This window comes from Lissotriton vulgaris, chromosome 11 (assembly GCF_964263255.1).
Source record: "Lissotriton vulgaris chromosome 11, aLisVul1.2, whole genome shotgun sequence".
Classification (NCBI taxonomy): domain Eukaryota; kingdom Metazoa; phylum Chordata; class Amphibia; order Caudata; family Salamandridae; genus Lissotriton; species Lissotriton vulgaris.
Genome location: NC_141699.1, coordinates 246,726,829 through 246,749,868, shown reverse-complemented (window position 1 = coordinate 246,749,868; position 23,040 = coordinate 246,726,829). Strand labels below are relative to the sequence as shown.

Here is a 23,040-nt window from a genome sequence, read left to right as displayed (position 1 = left end):
AGAAAGCTTATAGTTGTTTAGGAGCATTCACCAGAAAACAAAAACCTGGAAAGCTCAAAACAAAGAATATGGAGAGAACACATGTAGCAAGGTGACCTAACAAAACAACTAATGAGAACAAAACAAACTACCCACCACCACGAAAGACAGTATACACACAATTCACTTAAAAACAGTGTGTTTAATGCAGGTCTGGCGAAAAGGAATACCAGTGTTTCAATATACCAAAAGCAATTTGAATGACTCAACAGTTTCTAGCTTAAGAAAGAAACTCTGGTTACAACAGTCAGTGAAAGACAGTTGGTTGGAAGGGGTAATATTAATACATGAACCCTGCAGTGAAGTAATAGATGTCAATGACATAAAAAAAAAGAGCAGGAGAGCAGGGATACCCCAAACTCACAAGGTAAGTGCAAAAAACAGTGCCTGACAATTGGGCAAGGCAAGATTACATGTTCATGCATGCAATCATGTATCTGAAAGAGATAGTGTGAATTTCAAATGAGAAACCATAACGCATGCTAAGAGGAAACCCACTATTTGAAACAGAGCCATATTAGACTATCCCTTGATAGCTCTTATGATTTTCTATCTCAGCTCAACCAATGGGGAAAGAGGTCCATCGAGTACGGGGTGCTGGTGTGCAATTTGTGACAAATAAGGACGGTGTAAAACATCCCCCCATTTTAAATAAGAATTGTTTTAATGGCTATAGCATGGTTAGTTCAGAGTGAAGTGTTGCACCCCTTGGGTTGCTGCATGGGGAATGCAAAAAAAGACAAAGTATCATTACATCAGACAAGTAATTGAGGGACATATATCATACTTTAAAAAAATGTATTTATTAGGTTTACATCTCCAGCACATTAAAGCAAGCAAGGTACAAATATACAGCGTAGCCGCCCCTGCTGAGGTGGTCCGTAAATCAGCAGCAACACCTGACAAGCCGTATATCGATGATTATCATGGCAGAGGTTCCTCTGTCTACCACATTTGCAGTATCAATGTCATTTATACATAATACAACTGTATGAAAACTCCCCCCCTCAACCCAGCCACCCCCCACCAATGCCCCCCCGCCCCCTCCCCTGCTGCCGGGTCCGTAAAAATAAAGTCTAAGTCACCAACTCCCTATGTTGGGTCACCGTGTGCCACACCTTCCTGTGCTGGAGTCTCCCCCGCCCAGAGGGCATTGACTCAGAACTGTCCTGTGTCAACTGGGAGTCCTGTCCCACCATCTCCTGAAGCATTACCCCCAAGCCAGTAGGACCTCTGGTAGTTTGCCATCCCTCCTGGTATTCTGCCAGTGCCCACTCCTGCAGATCCGCCATCCATTTCAGCAGTGTCGGGCCCTGTTGGGACAACCAATGGATTACAATACGTCGCTGGGCTGTAACTAGGCCCAACATTAGGAATCGCCTGCTTACTTTCCGTTTGGGATCCCGAGGGATCAAGCCCAGGAGACAAGCACGCGGGTCCAGGTCTATTATCCACCCCGTCACCCTTGTCAGATCCTCCAAGACCGACACCCAGTACGACTGGAGCACAGGGCACGTCCACACCATATGTATAAAATCCGCCTGCGCACTGCGACATTTCGGTCAGTGGGAGTCTCTGGTGTTATCAATTGCCTGGAGCCACTTGGGTGAGAGATAGGTCATATGTATAATATTATATTGGATTTTCTTTAAGCGGTTACTCACTGATACATTCCGAACACTTTCGTGTATTTTTTCCCACTTACGTGAGGTAATCTCCTGCAGACACACCTGCTGCCATTTGTGTTCTATCGTCACGGGCCGCGACTTTTTATCCTCCATCAAAGTCCTGTAGAGGTGAGTCACAAACTTACGGCCCCCTGCCATCGCTATCATGGTAACCAGAGTGCGGGTGTTCACCGGAGCCTCCGGAAATGATGGCCAAAGTTGCTGCGCTGTCGCCGCTATTTTAGCGTATTGGAGAAATTGCCCCGGTCCCAGCTCGATGGAAGTCACCGCCTCCTGATAAGTGATAAATTTATCGTCCGGATAAAAGTCGGCCAGCATCAGGCAGCGGCCAGCATCAGGAAGACCCCCTCCTTCCACTTGTCCGTTGACATGACCTGCTCCATCCATGCAAAGGGTGGCATCAGCCAGAGATCCATTTCAGGGGCGAACAGCCTGTCTCGAATCAGGCGAAGTACCACACGATTCCATATCGTGGCCACCAGCCGCACCAGTGGAGGGCCGTGGTCTCATCACCCCCCTACCTGCCATAGCAGCGCTCCCAACTGCCATAAGTACCTGCCAATAAGGACCTCTCCCAAGAGACACCTCAGCCAGTCCACCTTCGGCGCGGGCCAGGATACTATCGCCGGAGTGGAGGCTGCTCTCCACACACCGGCCCCGCCGGGATCTCACCTCTAGGCCCCAGAGTCTTGTCCACGCGTCAGCCACGCTTCTGTACATCGCTGCTCCACCCGGTCACTGAATCGGGGATCACCAGGGCACCCCACTGCATGGAAGGGAGGGGGGGTCCCCTGGACCGCCCGGCAGGCCTCAATGGGTCCAGTTTGCGGGCCTCCGCGCGCCTCCAGGCACCGGTGACAGGAGCGCAAGCGGGCCACACCGCACCAGTCTCACATAGGCTTAGATCCCCAGTCACCAGGAGCTCCTCACCGTGGGCCCGTTCTCAATCGCGTCTCGGCATCAGAGGCCCGGATAGGAGCACCAGAGCCTCAAAGCTCCATAGGGCCCAATATTCGTCTGGAGGGGAAGGGAACATCACCCAGGCAGCCCGGTCCCTGCGGGCATTGTTCCTACTTCAGGTTAGCATTGGGGCAGGAGCTGGACAAAAACGCGTCTAGTCGGCCATGTTGTTAGGCCACGCCCCCTGACATATATCATACTTAGTAACAATAACACATGCATATTATTCATACACTAACCTTCATCTCAGAAGAAGAATATTTTATTTGTAGAGGGATTCATTCTTATGTTAGCGGCCACCCTGGATCTTCAATGCTGGCAGACCCATGGCAAAGGGATAAAGAATGGCAAAAAATAAAAAAGTGACCCAGATTAAATTAGAGAAATAAGACCACGTTCTGTGCCAGGGCCGGTTTTCAGCCGTTTTTGTTACAGGGCCGTTTTTTCAGCATAGCTGCAAAAACGGCCCTGTAATATAAAACGGCCCCACAGGGGCTCAAAACCGGCCCCCAACCATGCGGCCCACCGGGGGATTGCCCGGTGCCCACAACGGCCAGTCCAGGCCTGCTTTGAGTACTTTCCACGTGTGTGAATGAACCCCTAGATGGAGTGAATTCTAAATGTTACGTTCTAAGGAGACCCAAACATTGGTAGATACAATTTGATGTAATATTGAAAAAACCTATAATATTCTGTAAAATGAATTACTGATATTTCCTTGCAGGAATTCTGAAGTTTCATGAACACTTTTTGGGGGATACCATGGTAGAAAATACTGGGGACTTCCATGAAACGAGTAGTATGAACTTTCAAGCATCAGGTACCACCACGCTGGAGCAGTACATCGCCAATGTACGGGAAGCACTTGGTGTCGACTCCTACTATACCAGGTAAGGTGGAGCGGGGCACCTTGACTTCTGATATATCTTATGTTTTCGCATTTTATTTCATGGTAACAATGATCGTGGGCGCTCAATATATGGCAAAGGAAGCAGGTAGAGAAAATAAAAAGGTTACTTGCGATAAACTAAGTAGGAACACATTTTTTAGTAGGTGCTGCCTACTGAAAAGCCTGCTTTCCAGTTACTGTCTACTGGTGTGATAACCATTAAACGTATCTAACATTATTTGCATTTCATTTGTTTACATTTTAACCCCTTCACTGCTTCACTGCGGCGGCTATTCCGCCGCAGTGCTGAGGGGGCGGGCGGAAGAGCGGCGGGCGCATGCTGGTGACGGAACCGCTCCGTCACCAGCGTCGGTTGCGCTGTGCTTATGACGGAGCAGTTCCGTCATGGCCCCGCCCGCTCAATAGAACGCTCAGTGCAGGCACGGAATTCGCGCTGCGCAGGAGCGTCAGGCGGGCCATGACGGAACCGCTCCGTCATCAGCACAGCGCCACCGCAGCTGATGACGGAGCGGTTCCGTCATCAGCATACAAGGGGTTAAGTGTGTTAAGGGCAAGTTGACCAATTCCTCCGTAAGAGCCTTCTAGAGGGAAAGTGGACTGTAAAGAGAACAGTTTTATGTATACCCATAATATATAGATTCTACAACATGTCTCTCTTTCTTTCAGTTGTGGAGCGCAGCAATATTCTGAGATTAATGTTTCCCTTTGGTGCTGACGTGCAGTTTTAATACAGAAGGCAGAGATATTCAAGCTTGTGCAGTGCACTCTCCCTTTGGTGCTATAAAACACAACAAACTAACTCCCGCTCACAAAACAAACATAATATAATGTTAAAACATGCAGCAGACACTTGAAAAGACCTCAGGGCACGTGCCGGGGCAGCTGGGTTCTGCGGGGATTACCACCAATAATATCTCCTCACAAGAGAAAATGAGATGGTGTGAAACTGAGCAATTCAGCAGATTGGGTGGGAACCTGCAAACCTACATGAAGAACTAGTAATTGAATCTGTGATTGATCAAATTGGGAGCTCCCATCATTCCAGAGTGAAATCTCTCTTAACCCCTCCCATGCTTGTGACGGAACCGTTCAGTCACGAGCCTCGGGTGGGCTGTGCTGGTGAGGGAACGGTTCCGTCACGGCCCGCTCGCCGCACCTGCGCGGCGCAAATTCGGCGCATGCGCGGCGCAAATTCCGCGCCTGCGCTGACGTTCTGAAGAGCGGGCGGGGCCGTGACGGAACCGTTCCGTCACAAGCACAGCACACCCGCGGACCGTGACGGAGCAGTTCCGTCACGAACACTGCACCGCTGCGCGGCCCCGCTTCCCCCTTAGCGCTGCGGCGGAATAGCCGCCACAGCGAAGGGGTTAAAAAAAAACATAAAGACTTTGAATAACTATTTCTCAGGAAGTGCTTCCATGACCCTGACTATTAGAATACACCACGATTCTTTGGGATTTGTTATTAAATTTTTGCCCCTATATAACAGACAAGCTCAGATATTGGACATCTGCCATGCTATTTCAGATGAGCTTCTGATGGATTTTATTATCTTAAATTCGTCATTCAAACTGTCTCGCCATATTATAGGACATTTTAAAATAGCTGATTTATCATGTATTGGGAGTTTCTCTATTGAGTAATTTGCCCATCATGTTGTGGGAACTTCCACATAGAGTAATTGCCTCATTGTTTATTTACTAATTGATTTATTTAGGTGTTCTTGTAGAGCTTAAATATGACATACTGGTAGCACTCGACACAAAGTGTGTGAGCATAGTAAAGAATACATTGGTAGACATCAGGGTAGAATAAATGCTTGGAGGTATCTGGTAGGATGGTTGGATAAGGCTTAGGGGACAATATAATAGACTGTGTCATCAAATATTTTTTTGTATATAAGGTTGTTGTGTAGTGCACACCTAGCTAGAAGGCAGTGCTGTTCGAGGTCACAGGTGCAGTCAGCACATGATTGAAGCCGTAGATGGATCTGAGAGCAAAATTGGACATGTGCTAAACTGTTAAACTCTGTTTTTAGAGACGTGTCTTCAACTTTTTCCTAAATTGGAGCAATCTTAGGGTGGTCGTAATGGATATGGGGATGTTGTCCCAGATCCTGGATGAATGGATGGAAATGACCTATTACCTTGACTTTTCTTTGTAATGCTTTTTTGTTTCCAGTCTGATGGTGTCTTGGCTGAGGGTATGCCACCAGAGGTCATGAGCTTTTCAGCCAAGTGGGCGGGTGTGTAAGCTCTAATGCATTTGTAAATTATGCTGCTGGTTTTGAACATGGTGAGGGCTGAAAAGGGGAGTCAGTAGAGCCTTATTATGATGGGGGTGATGAGCTCATATTTCTTTTGGAATTCAATGAGGCAGGGTGTGACATATATGATGCTCTCAGGGGCGGGGGTGAGGGCCAGTGTGGAGCATGGGACACCATGGATCAGGATGTTTTCACCATCCAAATGCTAGTTTATGAGGGCTTTAACAAGAGATCCACAGTCCACTTTCTGGAAGGAACAATTTACCTTTCTTTAGCAGAGAGGGCTTTTACCAGGCGTTCTTGGTTTTCTTGGCAATGTGTCCCTTGAGGGTAAAGTTAGTTTCTAGATGAAACAGAGTTATTTGGTTTGGGTGAAAGTTGTACTCGAATATGTCCAAGTTCTTGATTTTGAGCCAGGTTTGAACTAGTTATGGCCACAATAAAATATAATTAATGTTGAAATGTAGGTTGCCGAAAGGGAAGGAATAATAGAAGACAAGGATGGGGGGTAGAGCAGAGACTGTGGCTAGAGTCCTGCTATCAGCTTTAAATACTCAGTCTTGTCTCAGTTTATCATGAGAGTAATTGTCTCATCCCATTCTGAGAGCTTCTTAATGGAACCAATACAGCTTTATATCACAAGCACTTCAGCAGGGTACATTTGGACCATCATATTCAGAGAGGCTCAATATAGAGTAATTTCCCCAATATTTCATGAGGGATCTCATCATCTTAAGTGGTGTTCCAAACCCTTTATACCCTAAGAACTCCTCTATGCAGCAGATACTACATATCGGAACAGCACGCAAATCATATTCTTGGGTGTGCACCCTGAATGTCAAATCCATAATATCGGGTCATAGAAATATCGGGGACAAATTATCAAGTCCAAAATATTGAAATGTAAGTAAATATAGATTTTCAATACCTAACTCCACATATATGTATTTTGGTGATATATAGGTCTCATTTCTAATTGCAGTCAGTAAGTCTGCCCATCGTTTTCAATTTATATTCCTGCCATCCGGAAAAGCGAGCCAGAAGTCGGCAGTGCTTTGCCTACAGTTGGTTTATATTTGTGCTAACATCGCAGTACACATAATTGCTGGTGAGTTCTCCCATTGTAGTGGCCTGTGTTGCTGATTACCACGCTATTGAACAGATGATAAAACTTTCATTACCCTCCTTGTTTCCCTACCGCTGGGTGAGCCCGCCCTATCTCCTCTCTCCAGTTCTGCGTTGGCATGCACGTCCAGCCGAGAGTAGGCGGGAGATCACAGTCTGCCATTATTAATAGTACTGGGTTCTGTGCGGCTATTAACAGCCTGCATCCCAGTGATTAATCCTTGGCTAGATCTGCTTTCATTTCTGTTTGTAAATTACAGTGGGTGAATGGTTGCTTGGGAAATATAATAGCCGCCATTTGTATGATGTGCGGCGGAATATCGTTTGTACTACTGACAAATACGCATACCACTGTTTTATAGTTAAATAAATAGCCTCACAGGGAGACGCGTTAGATTCAGAGAAGGGGTAGTCTGTGCGCTGTCCTTGATGTCTGATATGTAATAGCCATTGGAGCTGAAAATGGATCCAGCTATCGCATCATCAGGGCTAAAAATGTATGATATCCTATATGAAAACTCGCACAAACCCAACCATGTGTCACTGTATATTGTTGCATTTCATTTAACCAAGCCAGGTATCTCTATATAGTAGGCTTAGGGCCTGATACCAGGTAAAGGTATTTATGGGGTGCGATAAATAGCACCTATTACGAGAAGTGTGGCTCACTGGTTAGAGAAGGCAGACCTGGAAGCAGAGGTCAGCCCGGGACCAGGGTTCAATTACCGGCTTGGCGGGATCTTGAGTCCTAAAATGTCCATGGACTCGACAATTCTCGCTCCGGTGCCTACTCGATTCACGGGTTCACACTCTGCGACTCTGGGCAATAGCTTGCTTAATCTCCACAACGGCCCCTCGCGGCGGGATGCCTGGCTTTCACCTTCCGGATACCCTGCCAGGGTTATCTCACAGGGGAATACCAGGACGGGTTCCCTAAGAAAGCGCTTATAAACCGGTCGGTGATTTGCGCTATATAAATTCCTGTACATTTACATTTAATGGGGAATAACTTGCGCATTTCGGAGTTTAACACACCAAAGTCCGCATGGTACAGTAAATATCGTACACATTTCCCCTGTTAAATTTTGGCAGGTGTCAGCTGCTGAAATGTAATGAAGCTTGAGGTATTTAACACATCCACTAATTATGGTATGAGTTAAATAACTTTTTAACTCGTAATTCTGACCCATGCGCGACAGGGGTTTACACATGGGTCGGAATATAACAAGCAACTCATAATCAGGCCCTTACCTTATTATGTCCGCCATTTTGGTGTATGATTTGGTTTTTGAGTGTTTTTAGAATATTTGTTTTTAAACAGAGGTTGGTTGTAGCACACAATTGTTTTCTGGATATTAGATACATGGCTTTGGGTCTTTGCATATATTTACGCTAAGACCAGCTTCAGCATTCTGTGTCAAGAGGCTGTGATTGGAGCAAATGGCAGAGTCTTGGATCTACCATTTTACATGACTGGAAGCTATGTAGATATATTGAGTATGTTTGTCACATAATAAAATGTAAACAGGAGAATGTAATGCAATTATAGCAGTCCTCAGTAAGAAATGTGATCCAGGAGGCAACTTTTGTTTGGTTTTATTCCCCATAGCAGCATGAATTAAGTCAGCAATAATTGAGGCAGTGACCAACACTACAAAGAAAAAGTAATAACTGGGCAGAAAGAGTTTCCTTGAGCAACAGTGATGAGTGTGTCAGAGTGAACAATGAAATATGAACTGAAAGGCCCATCAAAAACAGACACCTCTGAGGCAGTGACTATGAGGTATGGTGACCACTCAGGAAAGTGAGGGTAGCCGAGCAGTGAGTGTGAGAGGCTGAGCAGTGAGTGTGGCGCGGTGAGAGTGTCCATGGAAGAATGACTAGTCAGTGAGGCAATCTGAGCATAGAAGAAAGTGAGATAAGCAGTGCTGGAAGATTTCTGAGCAGAGAAATAAAGATTAGTGAATGGGCTAAGCCGCATGTGGATGGAGAAGACAACTGAATGATGCAGTGTGATTGGCCAATACCAACATGTGTCAGAGAACTGAGCATCAAAACAAACACACTCTTACACTTCCTTACCTCTCACATTATTCTGCCACCCAGTCCCAGAGTTGTGGTTCAAGAAGGCTGCAAGGAATATAGTCCTGATGCTAAATCTGCCTATTGGCTCGGGAAGCCAAGAGCAGGGCTACAGCTCTCACTTTAGAAATAATACGGCCCGTAAATATGCTGATGGTCTCAACTAAGTTGAGGTCGCCAGCCAATTTATCGACAACGACAGTTGGCTGAATTTAGAGGGCTCAACTCGTGCACCACAATGAGCCCATTACTAGTTTAACCACATTGAGAACTAGTAGGGCTCAAAATTGGTTATTTTTAATCTAGAACTGTCTACGTATTCTGAAGCATGCAATGGCACGCTTTCCCAAATCATTCTAAAAGACATGTATGCATCTTTTCCTTATGTAAAAAAGGGACGCCTGGGACCCGTAGAAAGTGCCACCCTATAAAGTGTTAATGAGGGAACAAGGGGGAGGGGAATGTGGCAACACAGTTAAAGTTGGGAACATTTTAACCCCTTCAGAATAGCTGGAAATAGCTAGGAGGATTCATTAAAAATACAATTTAGATTTTTGACTTGAAAAACAATCACATTCAATAATTAGTGAAAAGTGCGAAGGACGGTTGTTACAACTCTGACCCAGATGCGTTAGCATCAAGTGTGATGTATAAGCAGTGCAGTACAATCACAGTTTCCGAGTGACCTGCCATTTCCACATGTGAGAAGCTAAACTGACACTTCTTCCATGCAGTGGATTTAGGGTAAAAGTCTTGTCAACTTGAAATATTTACTTAAGGGGTATCATAGGCCATACAATAAAGGTTGCGTTTTGCACAATTTAGTAAATTTCCCATCTGTTCTTGGTAAATTCCAAAGTGATTGTTAGCTGTTTGGTACTAGGCATCCTTAATTGTAAGGGTGATAGTTTTCATAAATTAAGATATTTTTAAAATTCTTTTGGGGTCACTTCCTAAAAGCATTGGTAGAATAATATTTTCCAAGTTCAATTAATTTTTTTTTCAGCTAGATGATTACAACACAAAAGTATTGTTGTAAAAATTGGTACTAAGGTTTCACAACAAATTTGCCAGATGTCCTGTAGTAGACATTGACCTATGCCTCATTGTTATAAACTATTCAAACGGTATAGCATGCTTCATACAAACCAAGTAATTACTATGTTAAAAGGTAATTGTAAATTATCTGTAGCGTCAAAGCTCAACCAGTCAATCATGATATAGAACCTGACTTCAGATCATAAAAAAATCTCTTGAACAATATGCTTTTCCAGATTTACACATCTAGGCAGCTATAAAATGAATAGCAATGGATTTTTGACATTATAATCATCTTTGCTTTTTTCCACAACAGAATGAAGCAGTTTGTTGTCTTCTTTCTGTCCCCTGATAGGTGTTCTTGTAGAGCTTAAATATTACCTACTGGTAGCACTCGACATAAAGTGTGTGAGCATAATATTGAATACATTGGTAGACAGCAGGGTAGAATAAATGCTTGGAGGTATCTGGTAGGATGGCTGGATAAGGCTTAGGTGACAATATAATAGACTGTGGGCTAGATGTAGGTAAATTAGATTTACCGATTCATAAATACCGAATTTTACTGATTCGGTATTCATGAATCGGTAAATCTAATGTAGGAAATTATTCGGTAAAAAATACCGAATCGGTAGGATTCGGTATTTAACAATTCTGTAATTACAGAATCGGGATTTGTCATTGATTCCTATGGGCATTGAAGCCCATAGGATTCAATGGCAAATACCAATTCAGTAATTACAGAATTGGTAAAATTACCAAATTGCCAAGGTGAACAGGGTGTCACTTTGACACCCTGTTGCACCCCTGTTTCTGGCTTGTGTGCCATGTGACACACATACATGCCCTTAGGGCATGTATGTGTGCCACATGGCACAGGTGTACATGCACAGATGTGCATGTACACAGGTATTTGTTATTTACTATGCAATAATATTACATGGTAAATAAGAAATCGGTAAGGGCCTGTGGCACTGTTTTCAGTGCCACCTACATATCAAATTACAGATTCTGTAAATTTACAGAATCAGTAAAGTTTCCGATCGGTAAATTTACCGATTCTGTAAATTTACCGATTCGGATGTTTTTGGGTCCCCTACATCCCAAATGCCCAATACCGGTCGGTAACTGCCGAAATTCGGTAATTTCGGCCGTTACCGACTGGTAATGGGCCATCTACATCTGGCCCTGTGTCATCAATTTTTTTTTTGTATATAAGGTTGTTGTACAGTGTAAATCTAGCTAAAAGGGAGTGCTTATTTATATTTTCAAAGTAGTTTCTTGAGGACGACAGATACATTCTTCCCTTTCCATAGATGAGCTTTCGTATTACTGTAATGGACATTATTAATTTCCTAAATTGGGGAGCACACTTATGGAACGGCGACCAAGGTTCATTTTGTGCAAAGTGAATATAAATTGCCTGTTGTCAAGACTCTCCTATGTGTTTATCTCACTAAGCAGGAAGCAGTGTTGGCAAGGCTGCACATGGACTTGACACTCGAAAACAATCAATAATTTCTTCAACAAATAATCCTGCCAGATTTCATTTGCAGCAGTCCAGGGAGGTGACACTTGAATAATTATAATAAGAACTTCTTGGCTGTCTGGGCCAGAGTGCATGGCTCGCTAATGGTGCCAATGACTTATTGGCAGAGGATTTGGCGCCAGGATTTGTAGCTCACAAATAACCGTTATAATTTATAAATGGTGCATGCAGGTATTTCAGAGGATAAGCTGCCAAACAGTGGTGTACAGAAGTGTGATAGGGCATGCCTGTAGAATGTAGCGAGGGACCCCTGCGATTCCCATATCTCGGAGATACTCAGGGGGTCCCCTGAAGCATGGGGTCCCACAGCAGTCCAGGGGCTTGTGTAACACCCCTATCGTGAAAGGATCCTGTCAGATTAGCTGTAATTGCCTCTGTTCGGTTTCCCCACCCTGCAAGGAAACCCCAGTAGTTAACAGGAGGAGGTGGTTTATGGAAATAATTCCATTCCCATCACCTGCCTTTTACAGCGGTGGGAGGTTTATGAAAAGGTTATTCCACAAAACACTACGACATTTTTTGAAATATGTTGAGAAGTAGATGCCAGTAATGCCTCATCTGCACCTTCTGAATATTTTGCTCAATGTTCCTCATAAGGGCCTTAGGGCCAGATGTAGGAGCCCTAATACCGGTGGCCGTTTCCGACCAGTATTAGGCTTTTCAGATGTAGGGGGCCTACCGAATAAGAAATTTTACCAAGTCGGTAATTTTACAGATTCGGTAAATATACCGATTCGGTAAAATACCGAATCGGTATATTTACCGAATCGGTAAATTCATATGTAGCTGACACTCCTAAGAGTGCCACAGGCCCTTAAGAGTCGGTATTTTACCACACAATCCTATTGTGTGGTAAAATACCCAATCCAGGTGTGCATGCACATCTGTGCATGCACACCTGTGCCATGTGACACACAGACATGCCCTTAGGGCATGGAGAGGTGGTTAGAGGCGGCAGACCCGAGTGCAGAGAACGGCCCGGGACCAGGGTTCGATTCCCGACGCGGCAGGGTCTTGGACCAGGATCAGCGGACTGATAATTCTCGCATCGGTGCCTACTCCGACCAGGGATCACACTCGGCAACTCTGGGCATTAGCTTGCCTCATCTCCACAACGGCCCCACACAAACGCCGGGGATGCCTGGTTTCACCTTGGAGACCCCCAGGAGGGACTATCTCACAGGGAAAGCCAGGACGGGTTCCCCAGCGGTCTATAGCGCTACGAGGCCTCCGGGTAGCAGTGCGCTTTACAAGACACAACAATTAATTAATTAATTAATTAATGTATGTGTGCCACATGTCACACAAGCCTGTACTTGGGGTGCTAGAGGGTGTCAAAGTGACACCCCCTGCACCCTTTCAGGATTCGGTATTTACCGATTCGGTAAATACCGAATCGTTATTTCCCATTGATTCCTATGGGCTTCAAGGCCCATAGGAATCAATGGGCAATACCGATTCGGTATTTACCGAATCGGTAAATACCGAATCTTACAGATTCGGTATTCCTAAATTCGGAATTACCTAAATCTGCCCCCTTCCCATTTACAGATTCTTAAATACCGATTCGGTAAAATTCGGTATTTAAGAGTCTGTAAATGGGAATTACCTACATCTAGCCCAAAGTTGCTTGTTTTGCATCTGGAAGATCTGGGTTTTGAGTCCATATTTAGGGCTTAAATAAATATAATAATAACTTGTTTCGGTATGACACTTCATTCAGCATATCTGCAACTTTTAGGTACTGTAAATAACAGGAGCTACTCTAAACCAATTGAATGGCAGTCAATTCTCCTCACAGCCCTTCAAAGGAGATGTTGCCCTTGCCCTGATTCTAACTGGTGCCCTGCAGACCGCACGTGTCAGCAATGGCTGTTAAGTGCACTGTGCCTTCCTGCACACTTTGGTATGATTCTGGCCAATAACTCGGAAGCTCATTTTAGGGCTGGTGGGACAGTCGCCTTATGGCTTACGGCAGGAGCCACAAAGGCAATGCGTCCAAAATCTTCACATTTTTAGATTGCCACCATGCTGGCGCAAATTTCCCCGCCAAAACGGATCCCACCTGTATGGCAGGAGCTGCTTCATGGGAAAAAGCAGCAGTGATTGGTCGGCCATGCCATGGCAGAATGACAGATCTGTCAAATGTCGTTTTTTTATCAAAATAGGCTGAGAACTCTTCTTATCCGAAACTACCATGATTTATGGCAAACCCAGTAGGAACAATCCCCTACGTAGGCCCGCCTCTTCGATTCTATGAGGTCTATTAGTAGGGTTTTCCCTACTGTAGTTGTCCGCAGCAGCGTTGTTCTCAGGAAGACCACCATCCTTCATGCTCTAAATAAGGCGTGGGATGTGAGATGTGGGTTGCTGAGACAGCTGCCAACTTTATGCAATCATCTCCTTACTGCCCGCAAGAAATAAGACCCTTAATTTTGCAACATTATCCAGCTCTGCACGCTATAAACAACTGTCCTAACCAATTCTTTCGCCTTCAGGAATTTGTAATTTTGTAATAGTTTTGCCAAGTTCCCGATTTCCTTCTCCACAAAATATATATAATTATTGTGTTAACATTTGCATTCACCCAGGCAAGTAATGACCTACCACATGGACAAAATCTGCCTTTCTTTATTCCCTGAGCTCAGACTTGAAATCTGGTTATGTTTTAAACTCCAAAAGATTTGGAAGAATATTTATTCAGATAAAAACGTAATATTTGACATAACGATCGAGCCATACAGCTCAGATCTGATATACGCCATGGCTGTAGAAGTCTAACCGGTCCTTTAAAGGCGAGACATTGTGAACTAAATGATAGCCTCCTCTGTATCAGTGTTTGACCCCTCCTGACCTGTGTAAATTGATGCAGATGTGCAGATTGACAAAGAGCCGCCCTCTTTGATTCAAGTTTACTCTGCACTTAGAATAAAGGTGTAACACATGTGTTAACAATCCCTAAAGTGGATGCAGATGTTCCAGCCCTGGGCATCATCACCCAAAGCCTGGGAATCTTTGACTTTTTGACATTTGCTGGCTCTTTCAGAAGGCACTTGAGGACGCATCCAATAAGCATCATGTGTAATTTCTGGTTTATGTAACGTCGTTTGCCTGTAACCAAGGTTTGGCTGTAATCTGGAACTACTGTACACTTCGCAGCTATCAAAAATAAAAATATTGCTTTGTACAAATGTTTGCAAACAAATTTCTATCCAGGATTCAGTTTTTGTCATTTTTATAAAGTATAACAAAGCGAAATCTGTTTCATTTCATGGAATAATTAAGCGTAAGGTTGAGAGATCTTGCATATAAACGTTACCACCTCTAGTCTTTAGTACTCCAATTTGTATTCGTCAATACTTCTTTGTCACGAGACAACACATAAAACTCCAATAAATGAAGAGAGCTGGATGTGTTTGGAGAATTACCACAATAAGGTGGAAAGCAAGGAGCCAAGATCACAAAATTAGCCACAATTTAAAAACAACGCATCTGAAACCTTTTTTCAAAGCTACAATAATGTGTTTTTGCATCCTAAGGTCCACTCGGAGGAGGAAGCAGGCAGGTGGAGCTCTTGTGACTAATGGCTAATAAATACGATCTGACCCATCATTTTTGGTTGTGTGGGCTTACTTCAGCAGGCCTGGTTTCGTACTACAAACCCTTCAACCCTCCGGCATTTCTGATTTTTTTCCGAAGTTCATCTTTGAAGCATGTCTTTTAATAATTCAGCATTTTCTTGTTTGTGTGTTTGCATGTCCCGAGCTAAACCTCCTGGCCTCTCACAGCTCATTTTCTAGATCTGTTGAACAGACACTTTACAAAGTCTAATTCATAAGACATATGTGACATTCAGCAAACCTGTTGAAAGTGCAGTGTCTGGACTAGGCTTGAGCAGTGTACTCGGCTCTGTTCGCAGAGTTTTCCACACTCTGCGTAGCACAAACATTTCTGAAAAACTCACGGAGTGGAGTCTTTTCTGTGCTCACCGTGAGCAAGGTAAATACATCTTCTAGCGAGATTTCCCTACGTAAGCGGTCAGATTTCTCAACATGGGCAGTCGCGGATGGTCGCAGATGGTTGCAACCGCTCGCTCGTGTTGAGAAAACTGCTGCTCGAGTAGAAAATCTACTTGAGTGGCAGAAAAGAAGCATCATCTTCTGTGCATGGTGCTGTTTGTCCTGATTTTACAGCAAAGCAGAAGTGCTCAGTACTGAAAATCAACGCGAACGGTGTGACCAAACGTACTCCGCCGCTTGCGGAACTCCGCGCGAACTCCGCTCACACCTGGGGCCTCATTTATGAGGCCTTGCGTCAGTTTTGCGCTGCTGATGCGCCACTTTTTGTGACGCATCGGTGACGTAAAACATGCGCCTTGTTGTGCCATATTTAAAAAGTGACGCATCTAGGTAGATGCGTCACTTTTTAAACCCCTGCGCCACATTATACCTGCGTCAGGTATAATATATGCAGAGGGGGCGTTCCCCCGCAAAAAGCCTCGTAATAGTGACGCAGAGAAATCTATGAGATTTCACTGCGTCACTTTTAGGATGCTGTTGCGTCAAAATCTTGCGCCTGCCTCACAGCAGGCGTAAGACTGACGCAAGCCCTTTCACATGGGGCTTGCCCCATGTGAAAGGACGCATTGCTGGAGTTGCATCACTTTTGTGACACACTCCAGCAATGCGTCACTTTTGCGCTTACAGATACGTCAGAAATACTGACGTATCTGTAACTCCTTGCGACATGATGCGTCATACATTAAATATGACGCATCATTGGTGTCGCAAGAAGTGCGCAGTGAAAAGTGACGCATTGCTGTTTTCACGCAGCGATGCGTCACTTTTCATAAATAAGGCCCCTAGTATGGACAAAAGGACAGGAATATTATGACGTAGGCAAAAACATTGGTGATGCAGAAATAATGGTACATTATAAAGCCTTCTAAAACAACACATATTTGACTTTCAGACAGTAAAAGCACGTAGTGCAGTTGAGACCTTGTTAATATTGCCGCCCCCACTCGCAGAGGGATGCATTTCTGTATTTCTTTGTGAAAGGCTGCAGTAAGCAGAGCTTAAAGGGGACATCCTGGGTAGCAAAAGTCCAGCATTGCAAGCAATCACCAGCAGTAAGCATTCTGGAAAGTTTGCTTGTTTGATGATGTCAGAAGGCGTTTACAGATCTATTCAGGGCACAAGTCCTAAAAAAAGAAGTGGGGGGACTCTCCAAGGTAGGCGTGGTCACAGGAAGTGACATCACGACAGGAAGTGACATCACAACAGGAAGTGACATCACAACAGGAAGTGACATTGCATGTAAGGCAGATCTATCATTTGCGTATATTGCAAGATTTAACAATTGAAGCTGCTTGGTACTTAAGCCTGTGACTTAAGGTCCCTGTATGGAGGAATTAGCAGCCCAAATGTGGATGAAGTTTGGCGTACAACTACATTAGTCAAGCCATTAAGTGCTGTAAGTTAGGCATACTAAAACATGGGATCATGAACAAAAGTAGAATTAGTGTGTTGAAAAAAGCCGAAGAAAAGCACATACTAGAAACTACAATAGTGATTATCAAAACTATAAAATTTATTACGCTACCTAGAACACGACATTTACATTTATTAACAAGTATAATACACTGTGACCATGAGAGAAAAAAATGCAAGGTGCACACTTACAGTAGTGCAATTATCCAAACACTGACAGGATTGAGCCTAAATTAAAAATATACTGACATACGTAATGCCAAGTCAGACGTCATCATGGAGTCATGTTTAAATGAACAATCCAGCGCCATCCTACACCTCCCCATTCCACAAAATTATACAATTCAGACCGACAACACAAACTAGAAGGGGGCGTTGCTGTCATCATTAAACATTCCATGTGGAAACAGCGACACACGGAAGAACACACAAGGGTACACCATCATACTACTTACATTTTGTAGCCTGGTGTCAATTGTTCAATGTAAATGTAAATGTAAATGTAAATGTCAAGGTATTTGTAGAGCGCACTGTCACCAAGCGGTTTCCTGGCGCTATTACTCATACCGCTGTGGAACCCTTCCTGGCTTTCCCTGTGAAGTGTCCACTCCTGGGCACCCCCAAGGTGAAGCCAGGCATCCTTAGCGCTGTTGGGGCCAGTGTGGAGGTTAAGCAAGCTATTGCCCAGAGTTGCAGCGTGGGACCCATGATTAGATTAGGCACCGAGGCGAGAATTATCAGGTCCAAGGAAATTGAGCCCAAGACCCGCCGAGGCGGGAATTGAACCCTGGTCCCGGGCCAGAATTCTGCATCAGGGTCTGCCGCTCTAACCATTGAGCCACACTCCTCCTCAATGCAGGGCTTAATTTGTGCCAGTGCTTAGTGCCGGCACTTAATTGGCAGGGCCGGGTCTAGTGGGACTCTGATTCTACACGCACGAGGCGCACAGTGCATGTAAAATGTTTTAATTTAACTTACAGCACACTTTCTAGTACTAATACTTAATTAACTCCTCAAGTCTCGTGCAGCCGCATCGCATTGTGTTTAGTTTTTCATATCTCAGTTTACCCTTAATTGTTCACGATCACTTGAATAATGAATGAAATATTCTGAGTGGGAGAGCTCTTTGGCAGCACTCTGCCAGGTTTCTCTGTCGTCACTCTCATGCTGCTGTGTTAAAGAGCCTCGGTTCTACCGCACAAAGAATTAGGGTGACCAACTGGCATTGGTGCAAATTCAGGACGGTGAGTGTAAAAATTCAGGACAAAGGGTCAAAATTCAGGACACAAATTCAGGACAGGAGGTCAAAATTCAGGACAAAACTTCAGGACAATAGGTACGTTTTACAGAAACATCAGAGGTCGCACAATAGTATATAAGTAAGCCCAGCCATTTCCAAAAATATTCAACCATTTGCAAACCTATCCATCATGTATCCTTCCATCTATCATTTCACTCATCCATCCCCTCATCCATCCTTTCACTCATCCTCAATTATCCATCCATCCATCCATCCACCCTATCCATCTGTACACTTATCCATCCACTCCTTATCCCATCCATCCATTCACTCATCCATTCAGCCATTTACCCTTTCACCAATCCAGCCATCCTTTCACTTACTAATCCTTCCACCCATCCACTCTTTTAGTCATCCATCCATCTTCCCTTTCTCTCTCCATCAACCCTTTCACTTAGCCTTCCTTCCATCCATCCATCCACCCACCCATCCATCTACTCATCCACTCATGAATCCATCCATTGCCCCTTTCACTCATCCATCTATCATTTCACTCCTTCACACATCTATTCATCTTTTTGTCCATCTACCCTCCCTTTCACTCACTCGTCCATCCTTACACCCACCCTTTCACTTATATGTCCATTCATTCACCCTTGCACTTATCAATCCATCAATCCATCCATCATTTCACTCATCCACCTACCCCCCATCATCCACCCACCCACTCATCCATCCTTTCACCCACCCACCATCCAATCCACTGATCCATCCTTTCACCCACCCACCATCCACCCACCCACTCATCCATCCATTCTTTCACCCACCCACCCACTCATCATCCATCCATCCATCCATCCTTTCACCCATCCACTCATCATCCATCCATCCATCCTTTCACCCACCCACTTATCCATCCATCCATCCCTTCACCCACTCTCCATCCATCCATCCTTTCACCCACCCATCATCCATCCCTTCACCCCCTCTCCATCCATCCATCCTTTCACCCACCCATCATCCATTCATCCATCTGTCCTTCCCCTCATCATCCATCCATCCATCCCCTCATCATCCATCCATCCTTCTCCTCATCATCCGTCCATCCTTTTCCCTCATCATCCATCCATCCTTTTCCCTCATCATCCATCCATCCATCCATCCTTCCCCTCATCATCCATCCATCCTTCCCCTCAATCATCCATCCATCCTTTTCCCTCATCACCCATCCATCCTTTCCCCTCATCATCCATCCATCCATCCATCCACCCTTCCCCTCATCATCATCCATCCTTCCCCTCATCATCCATCCATCCTTCCCCTCATCATCCATCCATCCTTTCACCCACCCCCTCATCATCCATCCATCCATCCTTTCACCCACCCCCTCATCATCCATCCATTCCCTCATCATCCATCCATTCCCTCATCATCCATCCGTTCCCTCATCATCCATCCATCCCCTCATCATCCAATCCATCCACCCTTCCCCTCATCATCCATCCTTTCACCCACCCTCTCATCATCCATCCATCCTTCCCCTCATCATCCATCCATCCTTCCCCTCATCATCCATTCATCCTTTCACCCACCCCCTCATCATCCATCCATCCTTTCACCCACCCCCTCATCATCCATCCATTCCCTCATCATCCATCCATTCCCTCATCATCCATTCATTCCCTCATCATCCATCCATTCCCTCATCATCCATCCATCCCCTCATCATCCAATCCATCCACCCTTCCCCTCATCATCCATCCTTTCACCCACCCCCTCATCATCCATCCATCCTTCCCCTCATCATCCATCCATCCATCCTTCCCCTCATCATCCATCCTTTCCCGTCATCCATCCATCCTTCCCCTCATCCATCCTTCCTTTCATCCATCCTTCCCCTCACCCATCCATCCATCCCATCCATTTATCCTGCCCTTCATCCATCCATCCTTCCCCTTACCCATCCATCCATCCCATCCATTTATCCTGCCCCTCATCCATCCATCCTTCCCCTCCATCCATCCATCCATCCTTCTCCTCATCCATCATCCTTCCCCTCACCCATCCATCCATCCCATCCATTTATCCTGCCCTTCATCTATCCATCCTTCCCCTCCATCCATCCATCCATCCTTCTCCTCATCCACTTATCCTTCCTCTCATCCATCCATCCTTCCCCTCCATCCCTCATCCATCTTTCCCCTCATCAATCATCCAGCTACCCTTCCACCCATACATCCAGCTATTTACATTTTCTCTCCATCCTTCCCCTCACTCATCAATCCATCTATCCTCTCTCATTATCCATTTATTCAATCTTTCATTCACCCTTTCACTAATTCATCACAGCCATTCACATATCCCTTCACGTACTTACACGCCCACCTTTCCATATTAATTTTGAGCTGAGCCCTTTTGAGAAGAGGCCCATCAAGAACTTCACCCTCGCTGCAGGGGCCGTTCCAGGACTGGGACAGAAGCCACCCAGGGCGGAGACAGGATCCACCACAGGGGGGGACAAGAGCCATCACAGGCGGGGGTGGACTGGAGCCTCCACATGGGGGACAGGAGCCATCACAGGCGGGGGTGGACTGCAGCCACCACATGGGGGGACAGGAGCAGGAGTCATCACAGGGGAGGGAACGTGACCCATCAGGGTGGGCATGCAGTATTCTAGTATCATCTTGAGCTTCTCACCCCCTCCTGCACAAGACAACGAGAAGACAGGCTCTCTGTCCAAAATGCCATCTGTGATGTACAGTACTTACAGGAGATACTCTAAGAGAACTGATTGAACTGATTGTCCTCCATACTTTGTTAATCGGTGTGGGTGCGATTGTGCCATTTCTTTATTGTATTACATTATGCATGTTTGAAGTACCGAGGTTTGCTTACAAATTAGTGACAGTAATTAAGCTCGGTGAAGAGAAGCAGGTGCTGCCTCGGTGTAATCAGGGGTGTAATCTGGCCGAGTCTCGGATGTTTGGGGCCCTGGGTAGAAATGGAATGTGTGAGCCCCTCTAAATAGCAGATACAAGACACATTCAGGGCTGTTTGCATGTGAATGGATGCCCCCTGCTCCTGAACCTGCAGCCCCTCCCTCTGTCACCTTCAAGCACCTCTTAACAGCTCATCAAGGGCTGGAGGTGTGAGGGTTGCCATCCCGCTGTGCCTCTACAGTGCTGCTGGGGGTCTGAGCTTTCATGTCAAGAAGGGAGGTGGGGGCAAGCTGTGCCCGGTTAAAATTACAGACAAATGGTAAGTGCAGGGGCGTGGTGACCACCGGCGTGCTTGGTAACTTCCGGATTCAGCCAGCCACTCGCCCACCCGGAAATGCTTTAGCAGAAGGTCTGTGCGGGCTGGGCAGGACTGCATCCAAATTGCAACATCCTGCATGTCTCCTCCGGTTTTCCGTTGCCATGGATGGTACCAGTGAGTGACAGAGCAGTCTGGTAAAAAATAAAACGAAAGCTGCAGGTGTGCTTCTCAGCCACGCGCAGCCTCGCTCTTGGTGTCCTCGTGCAGGTGACATCACCCATCCGCGTCGCCTATTGGGGCTCCAAAGTTGTCCAATGTGGGGTGAGCTGTCAGAAGCGCTGACTGACGTGCAGTCCTTCGTTTATAATGGAGACGGAAAACTCCCAGAATGCAGAGCACCGTGAGCTTTAAAACCTGCACTTGACCAGTCACCTATAATCGACTTGGATCTGTGTACCCAGCAGGCAGAGAGAGGCCTGAGTGAGCAGGCACTGTCCCAGCAGATGCGCCCAATTATGCGGCACTAACTGCATTGTTTCCTTAGCAAAACAGCCCTCGCGTTCCCGTTTTTTAATGGTGGACTCGGTTTTGATTTAGCAGGGTGGACGGCATCCACCCTGAAAAACCCTCGGAAATAAGTGGGTGGATGCCGTCCACCCGCGTGGTACCCCGACTCGTGCCCTGGATCTATTGTTTATTAAGGTACCCAGAGACCTGTAATTAAGTGCACCATTCAGTGCTGACCTTGACAGTGAGCAGACTGAGACATGGTGCAACAGCAATAACTCCCTACAAACGAGACAAGAGATGTCTTGGTGAACGATGGTGAAAAACCCACAGCATTAGCTGATTTCATAGCGCGGATTAGAATTGACTGGGGCGGCAGGGTTCAACATGCGTCCTGGTTAAGCTTCATGGCTACCCATAGCTCAAATTCTTCCACCAGCACATTAGCTACTATGCCCCTTGCTTTCACTTCGTATGCAATTAGTGGCTGAGTTAAATACTGTCATTAGAATAAAAAAAATTAAAAACCTAAAACTCATCTTGCAAAGCCGCTGCTCGATTCCTTTTGATCCTCAGACTGAACAGAGGAGCCCTGGACCAGTTGGATCGGATTGTCATCACTGCTCCTCACTTTTATAACAGCTGTGATGAAAAAGGGTACTTTTGGTGACCTTGCACAAGCGGCAGCGCTAAGTGAAATCTCTATCCCATAACCAAGAAACTGGAAATATACAGAAAACTACCAGGAACACCAGAACTACAGCCCTTCATTTAGGGGGAGGCAAGATGTGATACGCACGGTAATTTGTGGGGAAGGTTGAAAAGGGAGTTCAGGACTTTCTGCCAAGATATAAAAGGAGGAGTGGTGACCAACACGATTAACATT

The 23,040-nt window shown here is 45.5% G+C and overlaps 1 protein-coding gene across 2 annotated transcripts in view; it reads left to right on the top strand.

Annotated features, from left to right (window-relative positions):
- Positions 1–23,040, top strand: part of TTC28 (tetratricopeptide repeat domain 28) — a 1,842,918-nt gene that overhangs the window by 1,574,954 nt on the left and 244,924 nt on the right. For both annotated transcript variants that reach the window (XM_086943149.1, XM_086943150.1), the window contains one exon: positions 3,412–3,577. In XM_086943149.1, the coding sequence (XP_086799275.1) occupies positions 3,412–3,577 (166 nt within the window). The remainder of the gene's footprint in view (positions 1–3,411; positions 3,578–23,040) is intronic.